The following is a 21,978-nucleotide window of genomic DNA, read 5'->3' as shown; positions in this document are numbered from 1 at the left end:
ATCCAAATGAAACAACAAAAAACTGGCAAAAAAATCAACTTCTTCTTTGGGAAATGTACTTTTTTTTTGCATTAGCTTTAGAAAGTGGTGCCTTTTTTCAACCCCAGTCTGTTGAAAGGACTTTATAAGATTTATCAAACAAACAAAAGAGCCACAAATTATGAACATTAAGTTTGTCATTTTTTCTCTCTTAAAGTTAGAGGCCCTTTGCTCTCCACCTGAAAGTACAACTTGAAAGATGTCGTAATCTTACCAGTTATTTGATTGTGATTATTCAGCTTGCAATTGTACGAAAACTATAAGATATAAAACCGTGACAATTTTAGAAGCTAAGTTTGTATTTTCAATTAAAAATGCACTACAACTCCTTGTGAATTTAATGCATTTTTTCCCTGTTGTTTGTCTCTACTAATATGCAAATAATGTAAAGAACACACAGTTTGGAGTGCAGTAGAAGCTCTGAGGGAGCCTCTAGTGGTCAGAAAGGAGGACAGCAACATTAAACACATTTGAGTGAATTTATTTAGTCAGAAACATTTTGCAGTGAAATTCAACATCGCAAATATCACAGTATCAAATAATATCTCCATATTTTAAAATCTGCAAGACAAACTCACAGGACGTGATTTTGTTCTGAAGTTCTTTTCTTTAACAAAACCCAACAAAACATGTATGCAGTTCAAACTGTTATAAACATAGAATAAAGTTTATATGGATATTTACTTTGGAGCCACAGCATAGTATTCTTTATTTGTTGTGTGGAGAGTGTATGTTTGAGCAATGACAAACAAGGCAAGTGGCAAAAAAGAAAATCAATAATCAATACACTAATGATACTGAAACTAGTATAGGAACAAACTCGTGTTGATACTGGAAAAAACACTTAAATAGGACCAAGTGGGACCTTTCCTGGAACTATGCGTTTCAGAATTATTTACAATTGAACAAAGACAAAATATCAATATTAAAAGAAAAAAACAATATTACATATTTTGAATGGGGAAAAAGTCCTCAAAATGTTGCAAATGACATGAGGTTTTGCGGCTCGTTTTTGTCCCTGCTGCGCTGCGTTGTGTTCACTTCTGCCCCCAGGGGTCAGCTCAAGTACTGCTAAATTGTGAGCAGACAAACCAGTCCATTTACCGTCAGTGATTTGTCTTGTGAGTCGAGCATTTGTTTACCAGTTGCTATGTTGAGATGCAGCGTAGCGATGCAGAATGTGATTTAAATTGCTGCCAGAGCTACTCGTGGGCAGCTAGCAATGGAATTTTCTCAGACCGTGGTATAATATTCAATAAATTGGTGTGGAAAAAGCACATTTACATTAAATTTTAACATCGTGACAAGACTAGCGCTTGGTTATCGTTCTCTACACACTGAAATGAAAACAGGGAGCAGGTTTCCTTTTTGTTGTGAGGGAAACGCGGCCACAAAAATGTCCGCTTGCACCTTCATTTCCTTCTTCTTTGTGATAGTTTTTTTTTGGGGGTCTAAAAGAAGCTATTAATCATCGTCATCATCGTCAATCACCATCTTCCTCCTGCGTTTGAGCGGAGCCGACAGGTCCTCTGCGTCCGAGTCCACGTCTCCATTGGGTTCCACGGTCATGGGGGCGGAGCCTTCACCATCTGTGGAAAACCAAATATAAATATACAAATGGGTTTAGTTTGCCGTCTGAACAGGTCATTCACAGTAAGTCACAGAAAATAAATGATTGTCTTTGCACAATAACTTTATCCATCATAATGTGCACAGCCTTAGATACATTTAATTTACTTGTATTCTGTTGTACTTGTATGCACTTATTTATACCTTGCCAAGTAACATATTAACCTTATTAAATGTCTTTGGAAGTCCCTGTGATGGTTAAATATGTATTTATGCGCCCCCTGCTGTCACTGGGTGGAAAACCAGCCTCGACAACTCTTCTGAGAAACCCTGGCTCTCTTTTATATTTGGCAACGAGAAATGTTTTTGTGTGTGATTATACCGTCTTACAAACAAAGATTTTTCAGTCTGTTTTCTGTATTTTCACAAGAGAACTGTAGGGGAAGCTTTATCGCCAGAGTTAGTTATGTTTTAACCATTTAAATTTATCCGTTACCACTTATTATGTGTGAGCTTCTGTGTCCAATTAATTTACCCTGTGGATCAATAAAGCCTGTCTAAATGATTTATTGCAATTAATAGAAATATTCACTTGATAAATTGACTGCATCAATATATATGTACATACAAGTCAAATACAAAAATAATTATAGTTGTAATTTGCATTTTTTTCTTATCTGTGATTTAGACATTTACCATTTTCTTTGTCCTCGTCGTCGTCGTCGTCTAAAACTCTTCTCCTTTTAGTTGTCTTTACGAAAGGCCTGGTGGAAGTAAAAAAGTACATACATGAATACAAACATCAACAAATAAATTGTAAACATAAAAAAACAAATCTTCACCAGAATGACTCACTTTTCAGGTGAGCCGTTCTGTTCTTCCAGAGGACTTTGGTTCAACACAGGAGCTGAAGGAGGAACGAGCAACAGAGTTAGAACTGTTCATGTAATAAAGTAACATTTGTTTTGTTCCAGTACAGATATAATGTATTCGTGATATAATGTGTCTGCAGCCAATTAGAGAGCGTTTGAATCCTCTGAACCAGGAAGTGACGCTGTCGTTTGCATCGAAGTTGTGAAAATCGCTTTTCCGCAGTTTCTCTCACCCACGTCATCGGTGCTTTGGTGCTTCCTCTTCCTCTCCAGCAGCAGAGCTCTGAGGGCCTGGGTTCTCTGTTCACCGGACTTGCCCTGGTCCTGGTCTGGATCCCGGTCTGTGGACTCCGAGGACCCGCTCGGACCCTCGTCCGCTCCAGCGGGACGGTCTTCAGACGGGCTGAGGGACGCCGCTGCCACACGGAGCTGCGACGGCGTGATCCGAGCAGGGATTCTCCAGAAGGACTCCTGCGAACAAACAAAACTGTCAGGCGGAAGGGTTCATAGTGTAGAAGATAATAATTGACTACGTTTGCGGTGCAACCTCTTACTAAAAGGATGAAATATTAGAGTTACGATTATTGTGAGAAAATATCCCGATTTAACGATTATTCACAATTAACTGTGACCAAACAACAGTGAAAGTTTTAATTTCCTGTCATTCCCAATGTCCAATACGTTACTATTCCTCAGGTTTGTGACCAGTTTAACAAAATCAAACTATCTGAAAGCCAAAGTAATTGACAAAAATAGCCAGATTAAAAAGGTTTTTTACATTTAAATACAATTGTTTTACTATAGATTGCACAAAAAAACTTGACAAAATGGTCCCGATTATTTTTTTGGGTTCTTATGATATATTGTGACCTGAATAGTCACAATGAACCCAATAATTCCGACCTCCTACACCTTCATCTGAGTATTCATCTGTAAAGCAGATTAAAATTACAGTTCGCTCTCAAATGAACGACTAAAGATCTAGAAGTCTACAATCTGACCACCGATTTCATCTGTCCACAAACAGACAAAATGTAGTTACTAAATATCTTCATGGCACATTTTTTGTTGTGGAGCGGTTTTCATTTTAGTTTTTATCTCGACGGAAATGTCACGTTAATTTAGTCGACTGAATCCACAACAGTTTGATTCTAAACTGAAAAGATGTATTTAATTTAAACTATGATAAATGAACATGTACAACTGGGTTTTTTGGGCGTCGAGTTTGTGGCTCTGGGACTAAAAAGTGGATCGAGCAAAAATATTTACCGTAGTTCTTTGAGTCATAGTTTTAAGTCAACAAAAATGCAGCAAACTTTAGTCAAAGTTTTAGTCTTTATGATGATGACTTTTGGTGTGTCGTTCTTTAGTTTCAGCCAGCAAAAATGTGACATTGACGGAAACAATGACAAAAAGGCTTGAGTCGACGAAATTAACACTGGAACTGACCAAAGACGGCGGGATTAAGCAAAAAATAAAACTAATAAAAAACAAGATGGAGATATTACGCATTACAGTGGCATTTCAAGTCTATCAGCATAAAGTATAAAAACAATCAGAATAACTTTTCATTCAAGCATTTGTGTGCCCTCTGCTGGCAGCAAGAGGAATAAAATAAAAGCGGCCGTTAGTGTTAAAGGCGCTGTACCTTTTATACATTTCAATAGCATTAAAAGCTTTAAAAAGTAAATTTCTCACTCAACAACTGCTGAATATTATCGTCACACACACACACACACACACACACACACACACACACACATCTCCAGGACCTGTTCGTCCGCCGGAGCCCTCAGTCCTAACTTCTTCAGCAGTTTGTGGAAGCTCCTGTTTTCCATGGCGTCCTCATTATCTTCGGTGAGAGGGACCAGCGGCACGGCCTGTGACGCGCCTATGACAGAAAAAACAAGTGTCAGCGTTATCCGTCGTCGAGTGCGTTTTATTTACGCCGCAGACTCACGTACCGTCCTCTTCGCGGTGGTTTGCGGTTTTGTTGAGGCAGTTCTGGAGCCACAGTATTGGTCCGGACATGCCTGGAGATAAAAAAAACAAAAACAAAAAAACAAGTACAGCAGCTCACTAATAATGGAGTGAAAGGAGAAGAGTCAAGAGCGTTACAAAAGTCATAGTGCAAATGGAAGTACCTCGATTTGTTTTGAATATCAATTTGTTTACATTTACTCACACAAAGCTTACAGTAGCACAGACTAGATCACGTTTAACTCGAATTGATCCATTTTATTGTCTTGTCTTATTGAAACCAAATACAATGGCACGCGATATAAACCCTGACAGTAAACACGACAGACTTTTAATCATTTAACACAGAAAATAGCCAACTTTCTTCCTCTAATGTCTGAAGTCTGCTCCAAACCACAGACGGACAGATGTCATGATTATTCGGTTAATCAATAATCGTGACAATATAATCGCAAGAACCAAAATAATAATAATCGTGACTATTTCAGAAGCAAAATTAAGTATTTTTAGTTCAATCTAGCGTCCAAAAAATATACCTAAATATAAAGAACTTTTATTTATCTGGCTGTATTTGTCATATTTAACTTTATCTTATGTTTGAGTTTAATTTAGCAAAGCCGGTGAGGAACAGTAACACGTCAGGCCACGGGAATGAAAGAAAATGAAAGATTTCACGGTCGTTTTGTCTCAATAATCGTGAATAATCGTTAAATTATGATTTTTTATCTCAGAATAATCGTAACACATTTTGATTGTGTGACACCCCTGAAGCCAAAACGCAGATGGGTTTGTGGTCTGTGGGCATCTCAGCTTGGCGAATAATCACATTTCTACTCATCAGTGATCATTTTGCCTCTGTCAGTAAAAGCATGTGGCTCGGAGCAGAGTTCAGACGTGGGAGGAAAAACATTTGAGCGAATGATCTGAAATGGCAGCGGTTAAACACGGGTTCTCACCTTCTTGTCTGAGCGCCCGGGCCACAGCGCTCACGTCAACGCGCTTCGATGACGTCACGATATTGTTGCCGCTTTCAGACTCGTCCACGTTGCCTCCTCTCTCCTCCTTGTCGTCTTCCTCGTCCTCGTCAGAATCCTCCTCTTGCTCTCGGTCCAAATCCTCCTTGTCGCCATCAGGGGAATCTCCGGTGAGCTGGGACAGGAACTCCTCTTCTGTCTGGAAACGGTAAACAGCAAAATGAATGATAATCCAATTCAAAGCTTCTTTTTCATCAGAAATGTACGTTTGACCCAGTTTTGTGGTTATATTTGCACAAGAAAACCAGAAGATTTTTTACTTGGCTGTTTTTCTTTTGGCCATAACTTAAGATCCTCAAAAGTTAAAGTGAAAAATAACCACCACTTGATTAAAAACACACTTTTTTAAGTACGAGTGTAATTGATCTGGGTCTGAAGTCTTGTGTCAAGCTCGAAAGCGTCCCCCGGAGATGAACTGGAGCAGGAAAGAAATGAAGTGACCGAATTCTGCTGCAAAACATCATTAACAAACGTTCCCCTTTCTCAGCGTTATAGTCTCAAAACAAGATATTTTGCAAAGATAGATAGAATTCATTATGGTCAGAGGGGCAAAATGAAAAACAAAAAACAACACTACCTGCAATACTTTCAAATACACAAATACAGTTTAGGTAAAGAAAATAAAAAGGGAAAAGTTTTTTTCCTGCCAATATAAATGTTATTGTGCCCATATTTGCACTTTTAAACGTATCGATTACCTTATATTACCAGCAGAGGCCAGTATTTGTTTTGGACCGACTTTGGACCAACCAGCTTCCTGAAGAACACGCATAAAGCTTTATTTGAACACTAGAACGAAGAGTGGATTGCACAAAACGTAACTACACCGATTTCTTCTGCGGTTTGTAGTAAAACGGGTTTGTGGATGAGTTTGTAGTCATTTGGAGAAACAATCAAAAATATCAGCAGAGCTCATCGGCCGTCGGTTTCTCTGGATGCTGAACCATCGATATCGGCTCGTATGAAAAGTGCCTCGTGCCACACTCACCATGCTTCTGTCGGAGCCTTTCCCGGAGCCTTTCCCCGGGCCCCTGGAGCCTCTCGGTCCGGCTCCGCGGCTCCTCTTCTTGTGCAGCTCTCGACGGTCCGACACCAGCCCCAGACTCAGCAGTTTGTCCACCACACGCGCTCGAGAACGCTTGGCCGTGGTCTTCTTCATGATATTACCCAGGATATCTGAGGAGGGGACGACGCACTTGTTAAAAACAAATGTGTGCGATGAATAACGGTCAAACGTGAACTATTCTCTTGTTACCGTCAGAGTCCTTGAACTCCTCGAACAGCATCTGCAGCTCCTCCTCCTGCTCCTCCGTCCACAGAACAATCGCCGTGCCCTTCCTGTAAAAAAAATACACACGTTTTGGCGGCATATTTGACAATCCGCAGACGAAAACGTGATGTAAAAACACAAAAACGCAAGATGACATTGTGTGTGGATCCTTACTTGGGTTTCTTGAGTTCTTTGGCGTTGCCCACCAAACCCAAGTGAACGAGCTGCACCACGACTTGCCTTCGATTGCGATTACAGTTGGTGAGAAGAGGCAGGATGTGCTCCACGATGTCCGGCACTGAAACGACAAAGTGTGATGTTCGAATATTTAAAAAAACGACACACACAGCAACACGTTTCCAAAAATGCCCAAACTGACAATCTGAATCGCGATGCTCCTCGTACAGTTTGCGTAGCTCCTCCTCCTCCTCCTCGGTCCAGGCGACTCTCGTTCCACCGCTGCAACAAATAAATAATAACAAATAATGACAAAATAACAATGATCTGAATTGAGCCGCAAAGTTAAAGTGTGTTTCTTTTAGACGTTTTAAAACTACTTTGACTCATTCATTCATTTAATTTTATTTACTTTATTTTTATAATCCATTTTTATCTCATTTTATCAATGTATTTCAATGTATTTCAATGTATTCCAATGTATTTATTTTATTTAAATTTAAATTTAAATTTTTATTAGGCCCGACTCGAAGTTTCAGTTCACAAAGTGGACACTGGAGTTACAAATGAAGAGAAAGCTCATTTCAAGGTCAAAATAATTACTACCAATATATCGACTCGTCCGTCAATAAATAATGGATGGAACAATCATTTTCGAGTTTAAATGAAACAAAACAGCTCAAAGTCTGTATTTGGAAAGTATGACAAAATAATAGCGCACAACTGTTAATTTTTTTTAAAGACCTTTAAATGTGTAAACTGTTGTGATTTGGGTGAATGAAATGACCCAGAATGCACTGACCTGTCTTTGGTGTAGCCCTCGGTCATCTCCCTCACGGCGCCCACATTCTTCCAGAACAAAAGCTCCACGAAGGCTTTGTCGTTCTGAGCGGCGACTTTTAGGAAACCTCTCAGAACGTGTTTGGCAAAAGTCACCAGCTCCTGCACAAGGCGGAGAAACCAGGTCAGATTATTCATATTACACCCACCTTTCCTTCTTTGATCAACATTGACCTTTGCAGATAATGTCCATCTATGTTTTAGTTCTTTATAACAACACACACAAACAACAAGCAGTAGCACAATATTCCAGTTTTGGCTTAGAAAAAATGACTGTGCTAGAAAAACAATGTTATTTACAAAAAACTAAAACTAAAATTTTGCTTTAAAGAAAATGTTTAGTATTTTTTTGCTGTGTTTGGATAAATGTTATCTTTTTGTACTGACATATTTTTTGTAAATATGAAATTGATTAAATAGAGAGAGAGAAACAATTACTTGATGCACAAACTGTAACTAAAGCAGAGAAAAGAAACATATCATTGGGTCTGGCCCCTGGGTCTGGCCCCTGGGTCTGGCCCCTGGGTCTGGCCCCTGGGTCTGGCCCCTGGGTCTGGCCCCTGGGTCTGGCCCCTGGGTCTGGCCCCTGGGTCTGGCCCCTGGGTCTGGCCCCTGGGTCTGGCCCCTGTGTATCTTATTTTTCAAAATACAGGGTGACTTACAATACAGTGGGAAACTTTTTTGGTAAAGGCAATAGAAAGCCTAAATAAATAAATACATTTTCCAGTATTTATTGTGTTTTATCATATTTTTTTATTATAATTGTGTACAATTTGCTTTAGGTTTTGCTGTCAATTTTAATTAGTGGATGAAGTAATAAACCAAATATTTTAGAAACCCTTGAAACATCCCAAAACTCTTCTTCCTTGGGCCAATTTAGTAACACAATTAATAAAAAATACTCTGTCCCACTTTTCCTAAGATGAATTAAACGTGATATTTAATCGTCGTTAACGTCTTCATTTTGAATCGTTATTACAAAGTGTCTGACCGTGAAGGCAGCTGCAGCGGGGTCACTCAGGAGTTTGTTGAAGACGTGAAAGACGGAGAGCTGGAAGAGGAGGGCGTCCATCTTGAGGTCCACGGCCACGCGGTGAAGCATTCGGGCGACGCAGTGGTTTGTGTGGGGACTGTTTTTAGAGTAACTTTTCAGCAAATGAAGATACGGACGCACAATAGTGGACTGAGCGAACCTGAGGACACGAGGACAAAGAGAAACATCATTAAAACATAAGCATTTATAGCATTATTAAGAGTTAGAGTTAGCAGTGTTAAGAGTTTGGAACATTAGAACTTTTTCTACAGGTTTGAGAAAGACATTCTATAAGTAATCAGAATGTGTTTTATTGCCATTGTCAGTGAACAATTCACTAACTTCGACGTCAAGGTGCAGCATAAAACAATGTACAAGAAGAACGAGACGAATAATGAGAAGAAGAAGAACGAGAAGAAGAAGAACGAGAAGAACGGGATGAACAAGAAGGAGAAGAACAAGAAGAAGAAGAACGAGAAGAAGAACAAGAACAGGAAGAACAAGAAGGAGAAGAACAAGAAGAAGAAGAACGAGAAGAAGAACAAGAACAGGAAGAACAAGAAGGAGAAGAACAAGAACAAGAAGGAGAAGAACAAGAAGGAGAAGAACAAGAAGGAGAAGAACAAGAACAAGAACGAGAAGAACAAGAAGGAGAAGAACAAGAAGGAGAAGAACAAGAACAAGAACGAGAAGAACAAGAAGGAGAAGAACAAGAAGGAGAAGAACAAGAACAAGAAGGAGAAGAACAAGAACAAGAAGGAGAAGAACAAGAACAAGAACAAGAACGAGAAGAACAAGAAGAGGAAGAACAAGAAGGAGAAGAACAAGAACAAGAAGAACGAGAAGAAAAACAAGAACGGGAAGAACAAGAAGGAGAAGAACAAGAACAAGAACGAGAAGAACAAGAAGAGGAAGAACAAGAAGGAGAAGAACAAGAACAAGAAGAACGAGAAGAAAAACAAGAACGGGAAGAACAAGAAGGAGAAGAACAAGAACAAGAACAAGAAGAAGGAGAAGAACAAGAACGAGACGAACAAGAAGAGAACAAGAACAACGACACCAACAAGAAGAAGAAGAAGAAGAAGAACAACAACAACAATAACAACGAAGAAGAACAAGAACAAGAACAAGAAGAACGAGAAGAACAACAAGGAAGAACAAGAACGAAAATAAGAACAACAACACGGACAAGAACAACAACAGCAAGAACAGCAACAACTACTACAACTACGAGATCGGAGGGATAATATAAAAAACCTACAGGACCTAAGTAATACATCTACCTCTTGATAAAATCCAGAAAGTTGAACTCTTGCTCCGACACTTGAATCGTCTCCAGTTCTTCCTCCTCAAACTCTGCTCCGTCGTCTTCATCTTCTGGAGCTTCAGGGGCCGACGACCCTGAAAAAGGGACAAACGCGACAAAACGTTGACAAAAACAAACATCTCCCGTCTCTACACTGAACCAATGAGCCTAAAAGCCAAAGTACACATTCACTGGGACAGTTTATTTGTGTCGAGGTTGTACAATGGAACGAGTAAAGCGATAGAAGCTGTGAATAACCAAAGCGCTATTCGAACGGAGACTCACTCGGCAGGTTCGCCTGGAGGATCTGTTTGAGGAGCTCCAGTTCCTCTTCGTGCTGAACGTCGGGAGAACCGAACACGTCTCCCTCAGGCCACACCTCCCTGAACGACAATAACGGAGAACAGAAAGAATACATCAGCTCACGACCGAGAAGATCTGCAAACATCTGGTGTAGGACCCATTCTGACCATTTCCCATTGGTCAGACACACATAATGAATATAGACTTTGTTTTTCTTTATACAATGTACAACTCTTCTTAAAAAAAAGTGACAAAGGCAATAAAAGGTCAACAGCAGAGGTTCTCAGATTGTTATATGTTCCATTGGTGGAGTTTCTTCTTCAGTTCTAGCGTTCAGTTTTCCACTTTTTGCTAAGTTGCAATGGTGCAGTCCGGTTTAGACCCGGTTTAGCCCTGATCTAGCCCTGAAATAATCCTGTTTCAGACCGGTTTTAGATCTGGTGCTCCTCAAAAAGCCGACACTGCTCTGCGGACGCGACTAGGGGAGGAAACAGGCCGAAATTTACCCCCTGGACTTCATCTTTGTCCATGGGATCAAGTTGTAAATAACAAAACATCTTAAAAACGAATCGGATTAAATGACATTGTCACGTAGTTTACAGAGTTTAGATTGTGTATGTTGACGAATCCGATTCACTTTCCACTGGTAAATCTGGTAAAAAGCTCAGATTATCTCTCTAAAACTCAGATAAAGTTCCATTTTTTATTTAACCATCACTTTTTTAAACAGAAAACAGCAAAAACATACATAAAACAAACTGACCTATGCAAAGGCAGAGTAAGAAGGGGGAATATATATATATATATATATATATATATATATATATATATATATATATATATATATATATATATATATATATATATGATAAAATAAATAAATAAAATAAATAAAACGGGGCAGGACCATAAGCAAAAAATAAATGGAGGTTAGCGGATATTATGGCCTAAAGTAAGAGCCCCATTTTGTCCATTGTTGAACTTGTCCTTTTTCAAATTGAGTCGGCGGTTATTTCTTCCATGGTGCGTATGTCGGCTATGATCTTCGTTCGAGTACAAAAACCCGGCCTTTCGTCACCGTCGGTGGGCGTGTCGTGGTGCATGCTGGGATAGTGTGACGTCGCGTGCAGGAGCTCTTTGGCATCGATCGTTCGTCCGCTCCACAAACCGGTGAAAGAGCATAGTTTCCACGTCTCCTTCCGGACTGAGTGGGTCTTACCTGGCGGCCCTCAGCAGCCCCAGAGCCTCGGGGCCCAGGCGGTTCAGCAGCGCGTCCTGGACTCTGACCATGACCTCGGTCCTCTGATCGTCCAGCGGGATCTCGGACGTGGCGTCGAACGGCACCACGCTTTCGGTCAGCGACGGCGAGAGCTGCGGAGATGGAATATTTATTTTATTTAAAAATATTGGTTAAATTTTAAAAGTTTAAAGTTTTATAAAAATTTTATCGCGTTCCATGAAAAGGGATCAATATTGATATTTCTTTGGAGTTTCCCGGTAACAATATCCAGACAACATTATGTCAATGCAACAGAAATATGTAAAAACAATGTCTTTATTGTCGTTTTAGTTGAGGTTTAATTAACAAATGAGAAATGTATGTAAAAAATAATCACAAAAGTGCAGAAATATCATATAATTTGATACTTTTTGTATTTTATTTCTCATCAGCTCTTTTTGTTGAATGTTTTACTCTAAAAACGCACTCAATATTCAAACGTAGCATATTTTCAAAACAACATTCATGATATCATCTAAATACTGATACACTGTCTGCCTCTTGCTCTGTGTGGTAAAAGTTTCGTGGCAGGCTGAGAAATAGATTTTCAAAGTTAAGGGCCCCCAAGCAATTTCAGGGGCCCACAAGCGCGCGCGGCATCGCGGCGCCATAAGAACAAGATAAATGTGTTGTTTTAAACCTGGTTATTAGCATGTCCATCCATCTATTTTCTACCGCTTGTTCCCTTTCGGGGTCGCGGGTGACTGGAGCCTATCCCAGTGACTTCGGGCCTTAGGCGGGGTACATCCTGGACAGTGGCCAACTTGTCGCAGGGCCAACGGTGGGAGGAAGCCGGAGAACCCGGAGAGAACCCACGGTAACACGAGGAGGACATGCAGACTCCACCCAGAGAGATCATGTGATGTTGGTCCGGGAATCGAACCCTTCTTGGGAGGCAAGAGCGCTAACCGCCTTTGCCACCGTGCACCCCGTTATCAGCATGTAAAACAATTTAAAGTACTTTTATCTGTTATTTAATATGAAGAGCACAAATACTGAATCATATAAACCAGAGATCATGATCTTTAAAACTGTTTAATTCAATATAATAATGTTTCTTAGATACAAAATAAATACTGTTTACAGCATTTGACACAAGGTGATCTTGTGGAATATATGAAGGTCCTACAAAATAAACTAACATATATACATTGCCCCAAGAATTAGACCGGGCATTTCCGAGGACACGTGAACGCAACACAAAAGCAGCGGCCAATCAGATTACATCACGGAGATCGCTCGGCCAATGAGAAGCGAGAAGACGTGCGAAGTGGGCATGTCCGTCGAAACGAAACTTAAGCAATGAAAATGCCCCGAATATGGCCAAATTACTAGTTAAATCTTGATTTTTTTTCGAGGAGGGGCACGGCGGGCCCCCTCCTATTTCAAACCGTGGGCGGAGATTCAACTGCTTGCGGACCCCCGTCTATTTCACAGCCTGTGATGGATTATAGATGGGACACCTCGCTGACCTTAAACTCGATGGCTCTGAGCTCCTCCTCCACGATCTTCCAGGTCTCAGCCAGAGCTTCGGGCGTCGGCGCTGACACGGGCGACTTCTTCCCTTTGGACTTTTTACGCTTCACTCGCTTTCTCTGCGGAAAACGTGAAACAACGGGATTCGAACGGTGTCAGAATGTCAGTCAGTATTCTCTATCAAATACAGTGCCCATATCTAAACTCTCATTTGTTCAAAAACGTGTTAGTAATAGGATTAATCGTTTGGCTAGTCGATAAAATGCTAACCTGAACCATCAAGTTTCTGCGACCTTTACAAAACCTCTCCAGCATTCGCAGAAACAGATGCGTCGTTTCCACCAGGTCCTGCAGGTACGACCGGGGCTGTTTGGTCTCATCGAATTTCCTCAACAGAGTCACAAGGATCTCCCTGTACTCCATCATGTAGAAGATATTACCTGGGAAGGACACGGAACACGTACGAAGCGTTACCCCGGTGAAGTGTTACGCCGTTACGTAATACGAGGAGGCAGACGTTACTTTTGATCACGCCGGAGCTCTGGCGGATGCTCTCGTCCTGCGATTGGTCCATCTCGTTGATGGTGAGGAGGAGTTCTTGATAGGCTTTGAGTGCCAAGTGCATCCTGCGATAGAGATTATATGATGAGCACTTGGAGCAAAAAAAGATGAAAAAAGCACAGGAAATAGGCTTAAGACCTAAAGATATAAAACAACTTGACCTCCGCAAACACTTAAACTATCTGAGGCGATTTTGGAGCAAGATCTCGGAGCGCTGCTTTTGACGTCACGGCAGGGAAATTTGAAACTATGTTTTTGTGAGGCTCAGCGGGAGAGGACCTCACTAACAGGATTAATGAAAAAGGCGTAAACGAAGCTTAAAACAACTCCAGGTTTTGTTTTTGATGAGGGAACAAAGATATAAGATAGTTCAAAGAAAAAGTAATTTTGCATCACACGTCATCAAAACAACTCCTCAGCCATTTTTGTATTTGAACATGTTAATAGTGCATTTTGTTGCGGTTTCAAAACTCTTATAGTTTGAATCTGTTATCTTTACCCTTTGTTACTGGTGTGAGCTGAACTGTATTGCCTGTGAAGTAGATTGATGCAACTCTGTAAAAGTAAAAAGCGTTAAATGTAGAAATATACTTTTTGTTGAGAAACTACACCAACGAATGCAAAAAAATGTTTTTCATAGATGAGCTCGTTCAACCACTATTTCTTTGTTTAATTTCTCGGATGTTTTGTCATGTTACGAGTCCGTTTACTGTTAAGTTTAATGTTTAATTTCTTGTAATGCCACGTTACGTTTTTGTTGTTGTCTCATTGAACGTTTAATGTTTTTACCTCTATTAGGACAATGGAGGAAATGGAGTTATTGTGCAAAGTCTGGCTGCTGAAACATTGGTTATTATCAAACGAATAATTAGTAAAACAGTAGTCAGTGGTGCCTTGAAGGTGGAATGGACGATTTTTTTCAGCAAATTTTTTATCATATTTCCTCGTGGCGTGGATAAATCATTTGTCCTGCCACGTATCAATCATAAAACGCACCTATCGCTCACCTGCAGCCGCGTGCGGTTCGTCCCCACGTTTCCGCGTGCCTAAGCGCATGGATCTATCATAATATAGTTCCCTCAGTGTACGGGGCAAAATGAAGACGGAGAAAGACAGTTCGAACTGACGCAGAAGTGGACAGAAATCTACGGGAGACGAGCGATGTGATGCGCTCCGTTGCGCTAATAAACAAACGCACGTGTGTGTTGTATCGGTCCGCACGGGGGAGTGCGCATGCGCACTTCCACCTGCGTTCTCAAATCGCCGAAAAATCGTCCATTGCGCCTTTAACCGTTTATCTAAATATTTAGCCTGTGTTTAATAGGAATGTCAAAATGATTCTGTTAAATCGATAATCATGATTATTTAGGTCACAATATAATGGTAAGAGCAAAAAAATTATGATCGTGACAATTTGAGAATTTATTTAAATTTATTTTCTGATTCAATTTAGAGAAAAGTGAAAATTTTCATTCAATTATGTATTTTTTTAGTTAAATTAGAATAAATGCAACAATTTTAGAAGCAAAATGAAGACCTTTCTGCTCTGCATTCAGTCAAAAAAGTAAAACATAAATGTAAAGTGCCTTTTTATCTCGCCGTTTACATAACCGGTAAATTAATCATTCGGAAAGTTTGATTTCATAAACCTGGTCACACGTCGAGGAGCACAAATAAGGAAAGAAAATGTCGGATTTCATTGTTGTTTTGGTCGCAAATAATCGTTAAATCGCCATATTTATCCTCACAACAATCTAATATTTGAAAGCGTGCCATCCCTAGTGCTTAAAGATGAGACTGGCGAGGTAAAACGGAGCCTGACACGGCGTGAACAGTGCGCTCCTCCCTCTGACCTGCGCGACCAGGACACGGCCTCCTTGCGGTCGGTGAGCATCATCTCGTAGTAGTTGGTGATGTTTCGCTCGATGAAGTGAAACGCCCGGATCGACATAGTCTCGGACACGAACTCCGCCCTGAAGCCGTTTCCCCGGTTGAACGCCATGAAGAAGCTCAGCGCCCACAGGTAGTACGTCTCGTCGTGCTGCTGCGTCTGCTCGCGGATCAGGTTCTCCTGCGGGACAAGGACCACGCACAAGTCTTAGGTTGAACTTCTCGGTCTAGCCCCACTTGACTGACGCCCAGGAATCAGTTTCAGGCCTTAAAACAATAAGCCGTTGTGTGAAATGTTTGTCGAGAAGTTGTTGCGTCTGACCTTGACGAGGTACATGAGGCTGTTGTAGCAGTTCTCCAAAAAGTCCATGCAGAACTCCCTCAGAAACAGTCGCACGTTCAGAGCCGAGCGGCGCTTGTCGTTGCACTCGTGAGCCCGGCGGTGGCGCTTCGGGACGCGCCGCACCGCTTTGCCAGAGTCGTGGGTGTGATTTTTAAACTGCAGAGACACAGAGCAGATGTGATGCACTGAAGTGGGTCATTTTTCAAAGACGGAAAACGCAGCTAAAACGTACATTGTTTATTTTCTGGTGGTAAATCACGTCGTTGTCCCCGACCGACTTCAGGCCTCGGATGACGAAAGACCCTCCAAACCGTGAATGCCTGACAAAAGAAGGGAATACTTTTAACCCTTGTGCTACCGTCAAATAAAGAGCGCAGGTTAAAAACACTGTCTTTTTTTTTTACCATTTCTTTTTTAAACATAAAAAGAAACTTGAAACAAACACGTTTTCATGTGGTGGTGGGAGTTCTACAACAGACCTGAAGATGGGGCTATATTACTAATATTACTAACATTTAATTATATAATAAGGACAGTAATATATCACAATATAATAACATAATAATAACATATCCGGTCTCCATGAACTGTTCTTTCGTTCTGGAGTCGACTACAGCCACACTACATTTAAAGGGTTTATTGAAGTTTGCAAAATATTAAAATTACATAAAATAAATAGTTGATAAAATAATTAGATTCAAATTAGAATAGTTTGTTATGTTAAAATATTTACATCAAACTTGGTGCACAATGTGAACGACCATAGTTCAAATGTGTGATTAAGTAGTTTAATCGACTGACGGCACTAACTCCATGAACACATAAAGGGCGTGTCCTTCACCTGGTTCCTCTCTGTAAAGTCCTGGAGCGTTTGGCCGCCTGCTCTCTTTGCCTCAGCGCCTCCAGCTCTGAAGAGTCTCTCTGTTTCTCTTCAGCTGACCGAGCCTGACCAGCGCTCACCAGGATCTCAGGAGTCTGAAAAATGTAAATCCAGAGTTTCGACTGCTTCTGGACACATTCACACAGTCCATTACGGCTAAACTGTACCTGGTCCCTGAACATGAGCGAGATGATCTCCAGAACGTGCATGCTCCACTGCTGCTCACTTTGGGCCGAGGCCAGAAACTTGACGAGGTCGTCGAAGCCGCTCATGTGCAGCGCCCACAGAACGCGGTCGTGGACACTGGCGTCGTCGTCCACCTTCTGTTCAGGAGACAGGAGTGAGTCACAGCGAGACGCAAACGACACACTGGCAGAGCATTTTAGATCAGGATTGATGAACATGAAACATTGACTTGTGTACCTTCAGTTCAAACAGACTGAACGCTCTGAACACGTGGTTTTTAAAGGGATTCACACAGAAACTACTGCAGAGCGGACAGTTTAATGCAATGGCACTCAAGAGTGTTAGCGCACATGCACGCAAGGAAAATTAATACCCGTGTCAATTAATTATAGCGCAATTGCAGGGGAAAAAAATACATTTTCCCAGGCCTAGAAAATATATATCTATTTTCACGTCAATAAAAATCAAATGAGTGTTCTTTCTTTCTCTCTCTTTTTTTTAAGATTTTGTGGCCCGTAGCCTTTATTGACAGGAAAGTACAGAGTGAAATGGGGGATGAGAGAGAGCACCGAGCATTACATGAACATTTTCTAATAAACCCTTCATGGAAGATTCATAATAAGCGAGTCTGACCTTCTCCTCGTTAGGATCTGCTGGAACATGAAGCACATTTCTGACCAACATTAAAATCCTCTCGACGAGCAGATTGTCCTCCTCCTGCCGCTGCTCCCAGTCCTAAAACAGGAACAAAATAATAAAGTACCGTATTTTCCGGACAAAAAATGCATAGTAGAGAAGAAAAAAAACATATAAGTTGCACTGGAGTATGAAAAGCGGTTGCAAGTGTGAAAATATCACATTTAAGTCGGTCCGGAGTATAAGTATATGAGTATAAATATAAGTATAAGAAAAAATGAAAAAATGTGTGATTTATAGTCCGGAAAATACGGAATATTACATAAAACTCTAAATCGGCACAAAGAACAAAATGAATCTTCCGAAATGAACTGTAATATGCAACTGTAATAACTCACCAGTTGTAAAAGGTTGTACAGCGTCTCACTCAGCACGCCGAACACCTTCTCACTGGCAAAGGCCTGAAGGCACAACAGCACGAGCACATTTATACAAAGTGACAAGAAGAAGAAGAAGGTATTAAATTATAAATGCAGTACCTCTTTGTAGGCTTGTAAATGAGCGGTCACTTCCATATAGTGATGTCTGAACACAGGGTCGTCCGGCACTTTCCCGAAGCAGAGCACGGCCGGCTGCGTGAGGTTCACCATCAGCCTAAACACACGATAACACTTCAAATGCCTCTGCAGATATGTGGACATTTAAGAGGAGGGTTTGAAGTTACATAATAAGATATCACACTAAGGCCGCAGTTATTTTATTACTTGGTTTACGGATTTTTAAATGAAATATATTGAACGGGCGGGCGAAATATAAATATAATTTCAATTTCAAGAGGTTTTTTTCCGTGTAAGCACAAAACGCACCACGGGAGGAGGGGGGGAGGAGAGGAGAAGGGGGGGAGACGCGGCGCGCAGGTGAGTGTGACAGTAGATTTAGCGTGTTTTGCATCGGTAGAATTGACGCTTCTAAGTGTACAGCCTTAGTCACGGCAAAACGCGCTGGAGAAAATGTGGTAAACGGGTGTAAAATGTGTATTTGCGCGTAGCAGACAAGGAAACGGGCGCGTGCGCTCTCGCCGGGGCCCCGCGCTGGACGGCACCGCTCCGTCACAACAATGCTTTCCAAAATAAATGACTCTCGCAGGATTTTGACGAAAAATTGCTTCACGCGCTCTTATCTTTTGACTTAATACCGCTTTTTATATTTCATTTAAAGCTATTTTTCGATGTCGGCGGTACTTTATAAAAAAAAAAAAAGTATAATAATCAATTTTATTTATATTGTAGAAATCAATCATCTAAGTGTGACGGATCCGTAAACCAAGTAATAAAATAACTGAAGGCAAAATGTAATAAAAAACCTTCCAATAATGTGATTAAATTACAGCGCAAACACTCACGCTTTACCTAATACATGCATCAAACAAAGCCTTTTCCTGTCCGTGCTGAACGATGATGGGGAGAAGGTCATTTTGAATGATTTGGCTCTCCCCGAGCTGCTGCCGGACGTCCCGAGTGTCGTCCTCGTGACGCAGATACCGGATCAAGTCCTTCACGCCCTCTGCGGCAAGCGAAAAGGAAATGTATTAGTCCGATGTTAAGAAGCAACAAGGACGTACCTGACACAGCTATTCAAACGTGAAAAAAAAGTTTTAAAATGTATTCACTTTTCTGGAGGAAACCATGTCTTAAAGTCCAAAACAAGCTAATCAAAATGAGTAAATAAAAAAAGCAAATAGTTTAACGTTGTGTGTCGCAGCGGAACTTTCAATAGCATATTTAACATTAATAACAGCTTTAAAAGTCATATTACTGGGTCTATTGCCATAAAAAAAAGACCTGAAAAAGGCTAAAAATCACCTCTATTACGTACCAAAAGTGTTGGTAAAGAGCAAACGTGATAAACCTAACCCAAAAGTTAAAATCTGCAGCTGACTTTCCGAAAACAAAAGCCCAAAGTCAACTCTGGCCTTCTTGAGATAAAAAGGAATAAACTCACATTTTAATCCAGCTCTGCTTTCTGCTGCTGTGAGAATAAACCTTTACAATTCCAATAAACATAATTTATCGACTAGACGAGGGTTAGGGTTAAGACCTACAGCCCGAAAAATGTAAGCAATATCAAAACAACAACACAGTACGGATAATATACAACTGCAACTGAACTATTGAACATTTGAGATGAAACGAATGAGAACACGGAGTAAAACTTGACCATAATCTACAAATGTGACCGCGAACATCAGACTCACCCAGACAGAACATCAGACTCACCCAGACAGAACATCAGACTCACCCAGACAGAACATCAGACTCACCCAGACAGAACATCAGACTCACCCAGACAGAACATCAGAACATCAGACTCACCCAGACAAAACATCAGAACATCAGACTCACCCAGACAAAACATCAGAACATCAGACTCACCCAGACAAAACATCAGAACATCAGACTCACCCAGACAAAACATCAGAACATCAGACTCACCCAGACAGAACATCAGACTCACCCAGACAGAACATCAGACTCACCCAGACAGAACATCAGAACATCAGACTCACCCAGACAGAACATCAGAACATCAGACTCACCCAGACAGAACATCAGACTCACCCAGACAAAACATCAGACTCACCCAGACAAAACATCAGACTCACCCAGACAAAACATCAGAACATCAGACTCACCCAGACAGAACATCAGACTCACCCAGACAAAACATCAGACTCACCCAGACAAAACATCAGACTCACCCAGACAGAACATCAGACTCACCCAGACAGAACATCAGACTCACCCAGACAGAACATCAGACTCACCCAGACAGAACATCAGACTCACCCAGACAGAACATCAGAACATCAGACTCACCCAGACAAAACATCAGACTCACCCAGACAAAACATCAGACTCACCCAGACAGAACATCAGAACATCAGACTCACCCAGACAAAACATCAGAACATCAGACTCACCCAGACAAAACATCAGACTCACCCAGACTCACCCAGACAGAACATCAGACTCACCCAGACAGAACATCAGACTCACCCAGACAGAACATCAGACTCACCCAGACAGAACATCAGACTCACCCAGACAGAACATCAGACTCACCCAGACAGAACATCAGAACATCAGACTCACTCAGACAAAACATCAGAACATCAGACTCACCCAGACAAAACATCAGACTCACCCAGACAGAACATCAGACTCACCCAGACAGAACATCAGAACATCAGACTCACTCAGACAAAACATCAGAACATCAGACTCACCCAGACAAAACATCAGAACATCAGACTCACCCAGACAGAACATCAGACTCACCCAGACAGAACATCAGACTCACCCAGACAGAACATCAGAACATCAGACTCACCCAGACAGAACATCAGAACATCAGACTCACCCAGACAGAACATCAGAACATCAGACTCACCCAGACAGAACATCAGAACATCAGACTCACCCAGACAGAACATCAGAACATCAGACTCACCCAGACAGAACATCAGAACATCAGACTCACCCAGACAGAACATCAGAACATCAGACTCACCCAGACAGAACATCAGAACATCAGACTCACCCAGACAGTCGGATTCTTTATGGTAGACGTCGCCCTCCAGAAAACCCAGAGCGCTGCACGTGGCCAACAACTCACAGTTCATTTTGACTTATCGCCTCTGCACCGGCGAGTCCAGGGTCAGTCGGAAGAAACAAACAAACAAACAGAGGGGAAAAAAAAAGGAACAAAGAAAGGCAAAACGACACAGGAATCAGCCATGATCAAACAAAAGCATTGGAGATATTGATAAAAAACAAGCTGCACTGTTTGTATTTGTGTTTTACAGGTCTGGAAAGCCTCTATTATGTACCAAAAAATAGGAATAGGAATAGGTAAATATAAATACCAACATTATTAAAACAATTTCAGAAATAAGCTTCTCAATTATAATAACATATAGATGATGTTGATATAGAGGCCACAATTCATGTCTAAATGATTATGCAAGTCAAGTGCATATTATGAGTAATCTTAACTTAAAACGTAAAATTATACTTATGCTACATTATATTATGTCGTAGTACATTATGTTTAAATCTAAATGTTTACAATGAATCAGAATCATGTCAAAAAAACAATATCGAAACAAAAGATTTAATTAATTTTGCAGATCTCGCTACATTTTATCCTTGTCGTTGCATCTAATACACTTAAAACAACATTTCTCTGTGGTTTTAAGTCGGTTTCTACCTGTATCTTCTGATGTTAGACTGAGTGAACTGTCA

The 21,978-nt window shown here is 40.9% G+C and overlaps 1 protein-coding gene across 1 annotated transcript; it reads right to left on the bottom strand.

Annotated features, from left to right (window-relative positions):
- Positions 1-1,289: 1,289 nt before the first annotated feature.
- timeless (timeless circadian clock) lies at positions 1,290-21,404 on the bottom strand. The gene is made up of 29 exons (XM_072452580.1): positions 21,275-21,404; positions 19,084-19,237; positions 18,214-18,328; positions 18,073-18,135; positions 17,672-17,773; positions 17,020-17,175; positions 16,814-16,947; positions 16,205-16,292; positions 15,952-16,128; positions 15,593-15,810; positions 13,701-13,804; positions 13,449-13,618; positions 13,175-13,297; positions 11,643-11,794; positions 10,406-10,503; positions 10,098-10,215; positions 8,773-8,974; positions 7,744-7,883; positions 7,144-7,223; positions 6,939-7,062; positions 6,750-6,832; positions 6,483-6,670; positions 5,417-5,633; positions 4,445-4,513; positions 4,253-4,371; positions 2,714-2,951; positions 2,464-2,515; positions 2,305-2,372; positions 1,290-1,628 (listed from the first exon to the last, which is right to left on the bottom strand). Exons 1-29 carry the CDS (start codon positions 21,354-21,356, stop codon positions 1,504-1,506), a joined length of 3,759 nt encoding a protein of 1,252 aa, XP_072308681.1. The 5' UTR covers positions 21,357-21,404; the 3' UTR covers positions 1,290-1,503.
- Positions 21,405-21,978: the final 574 nt, after the last annotated feature.

This window comes from Eucyclogobius newberryi, unplaced genomic scaffold (genome assembly GCF_026437365.1).
Source record: "Eucyclogobius newberryi isolate DKJ021-1_F unplaced genomic scaffold, fEucNew1.0.hap1 SCAF_19, whole genome shotgun sequence".
NCBI lineage: Eukaryota > Metazoa > Chordata > Actinopteri > Gobiiformes > Gobiidae > Eucyclogobius > Eucyclogobius newberryi.
The sequence above is the reverse complement of the archived record's forward strand: the minus strand, read 5'-3'. Positions and strand labels throughout refer to the sequence as shown.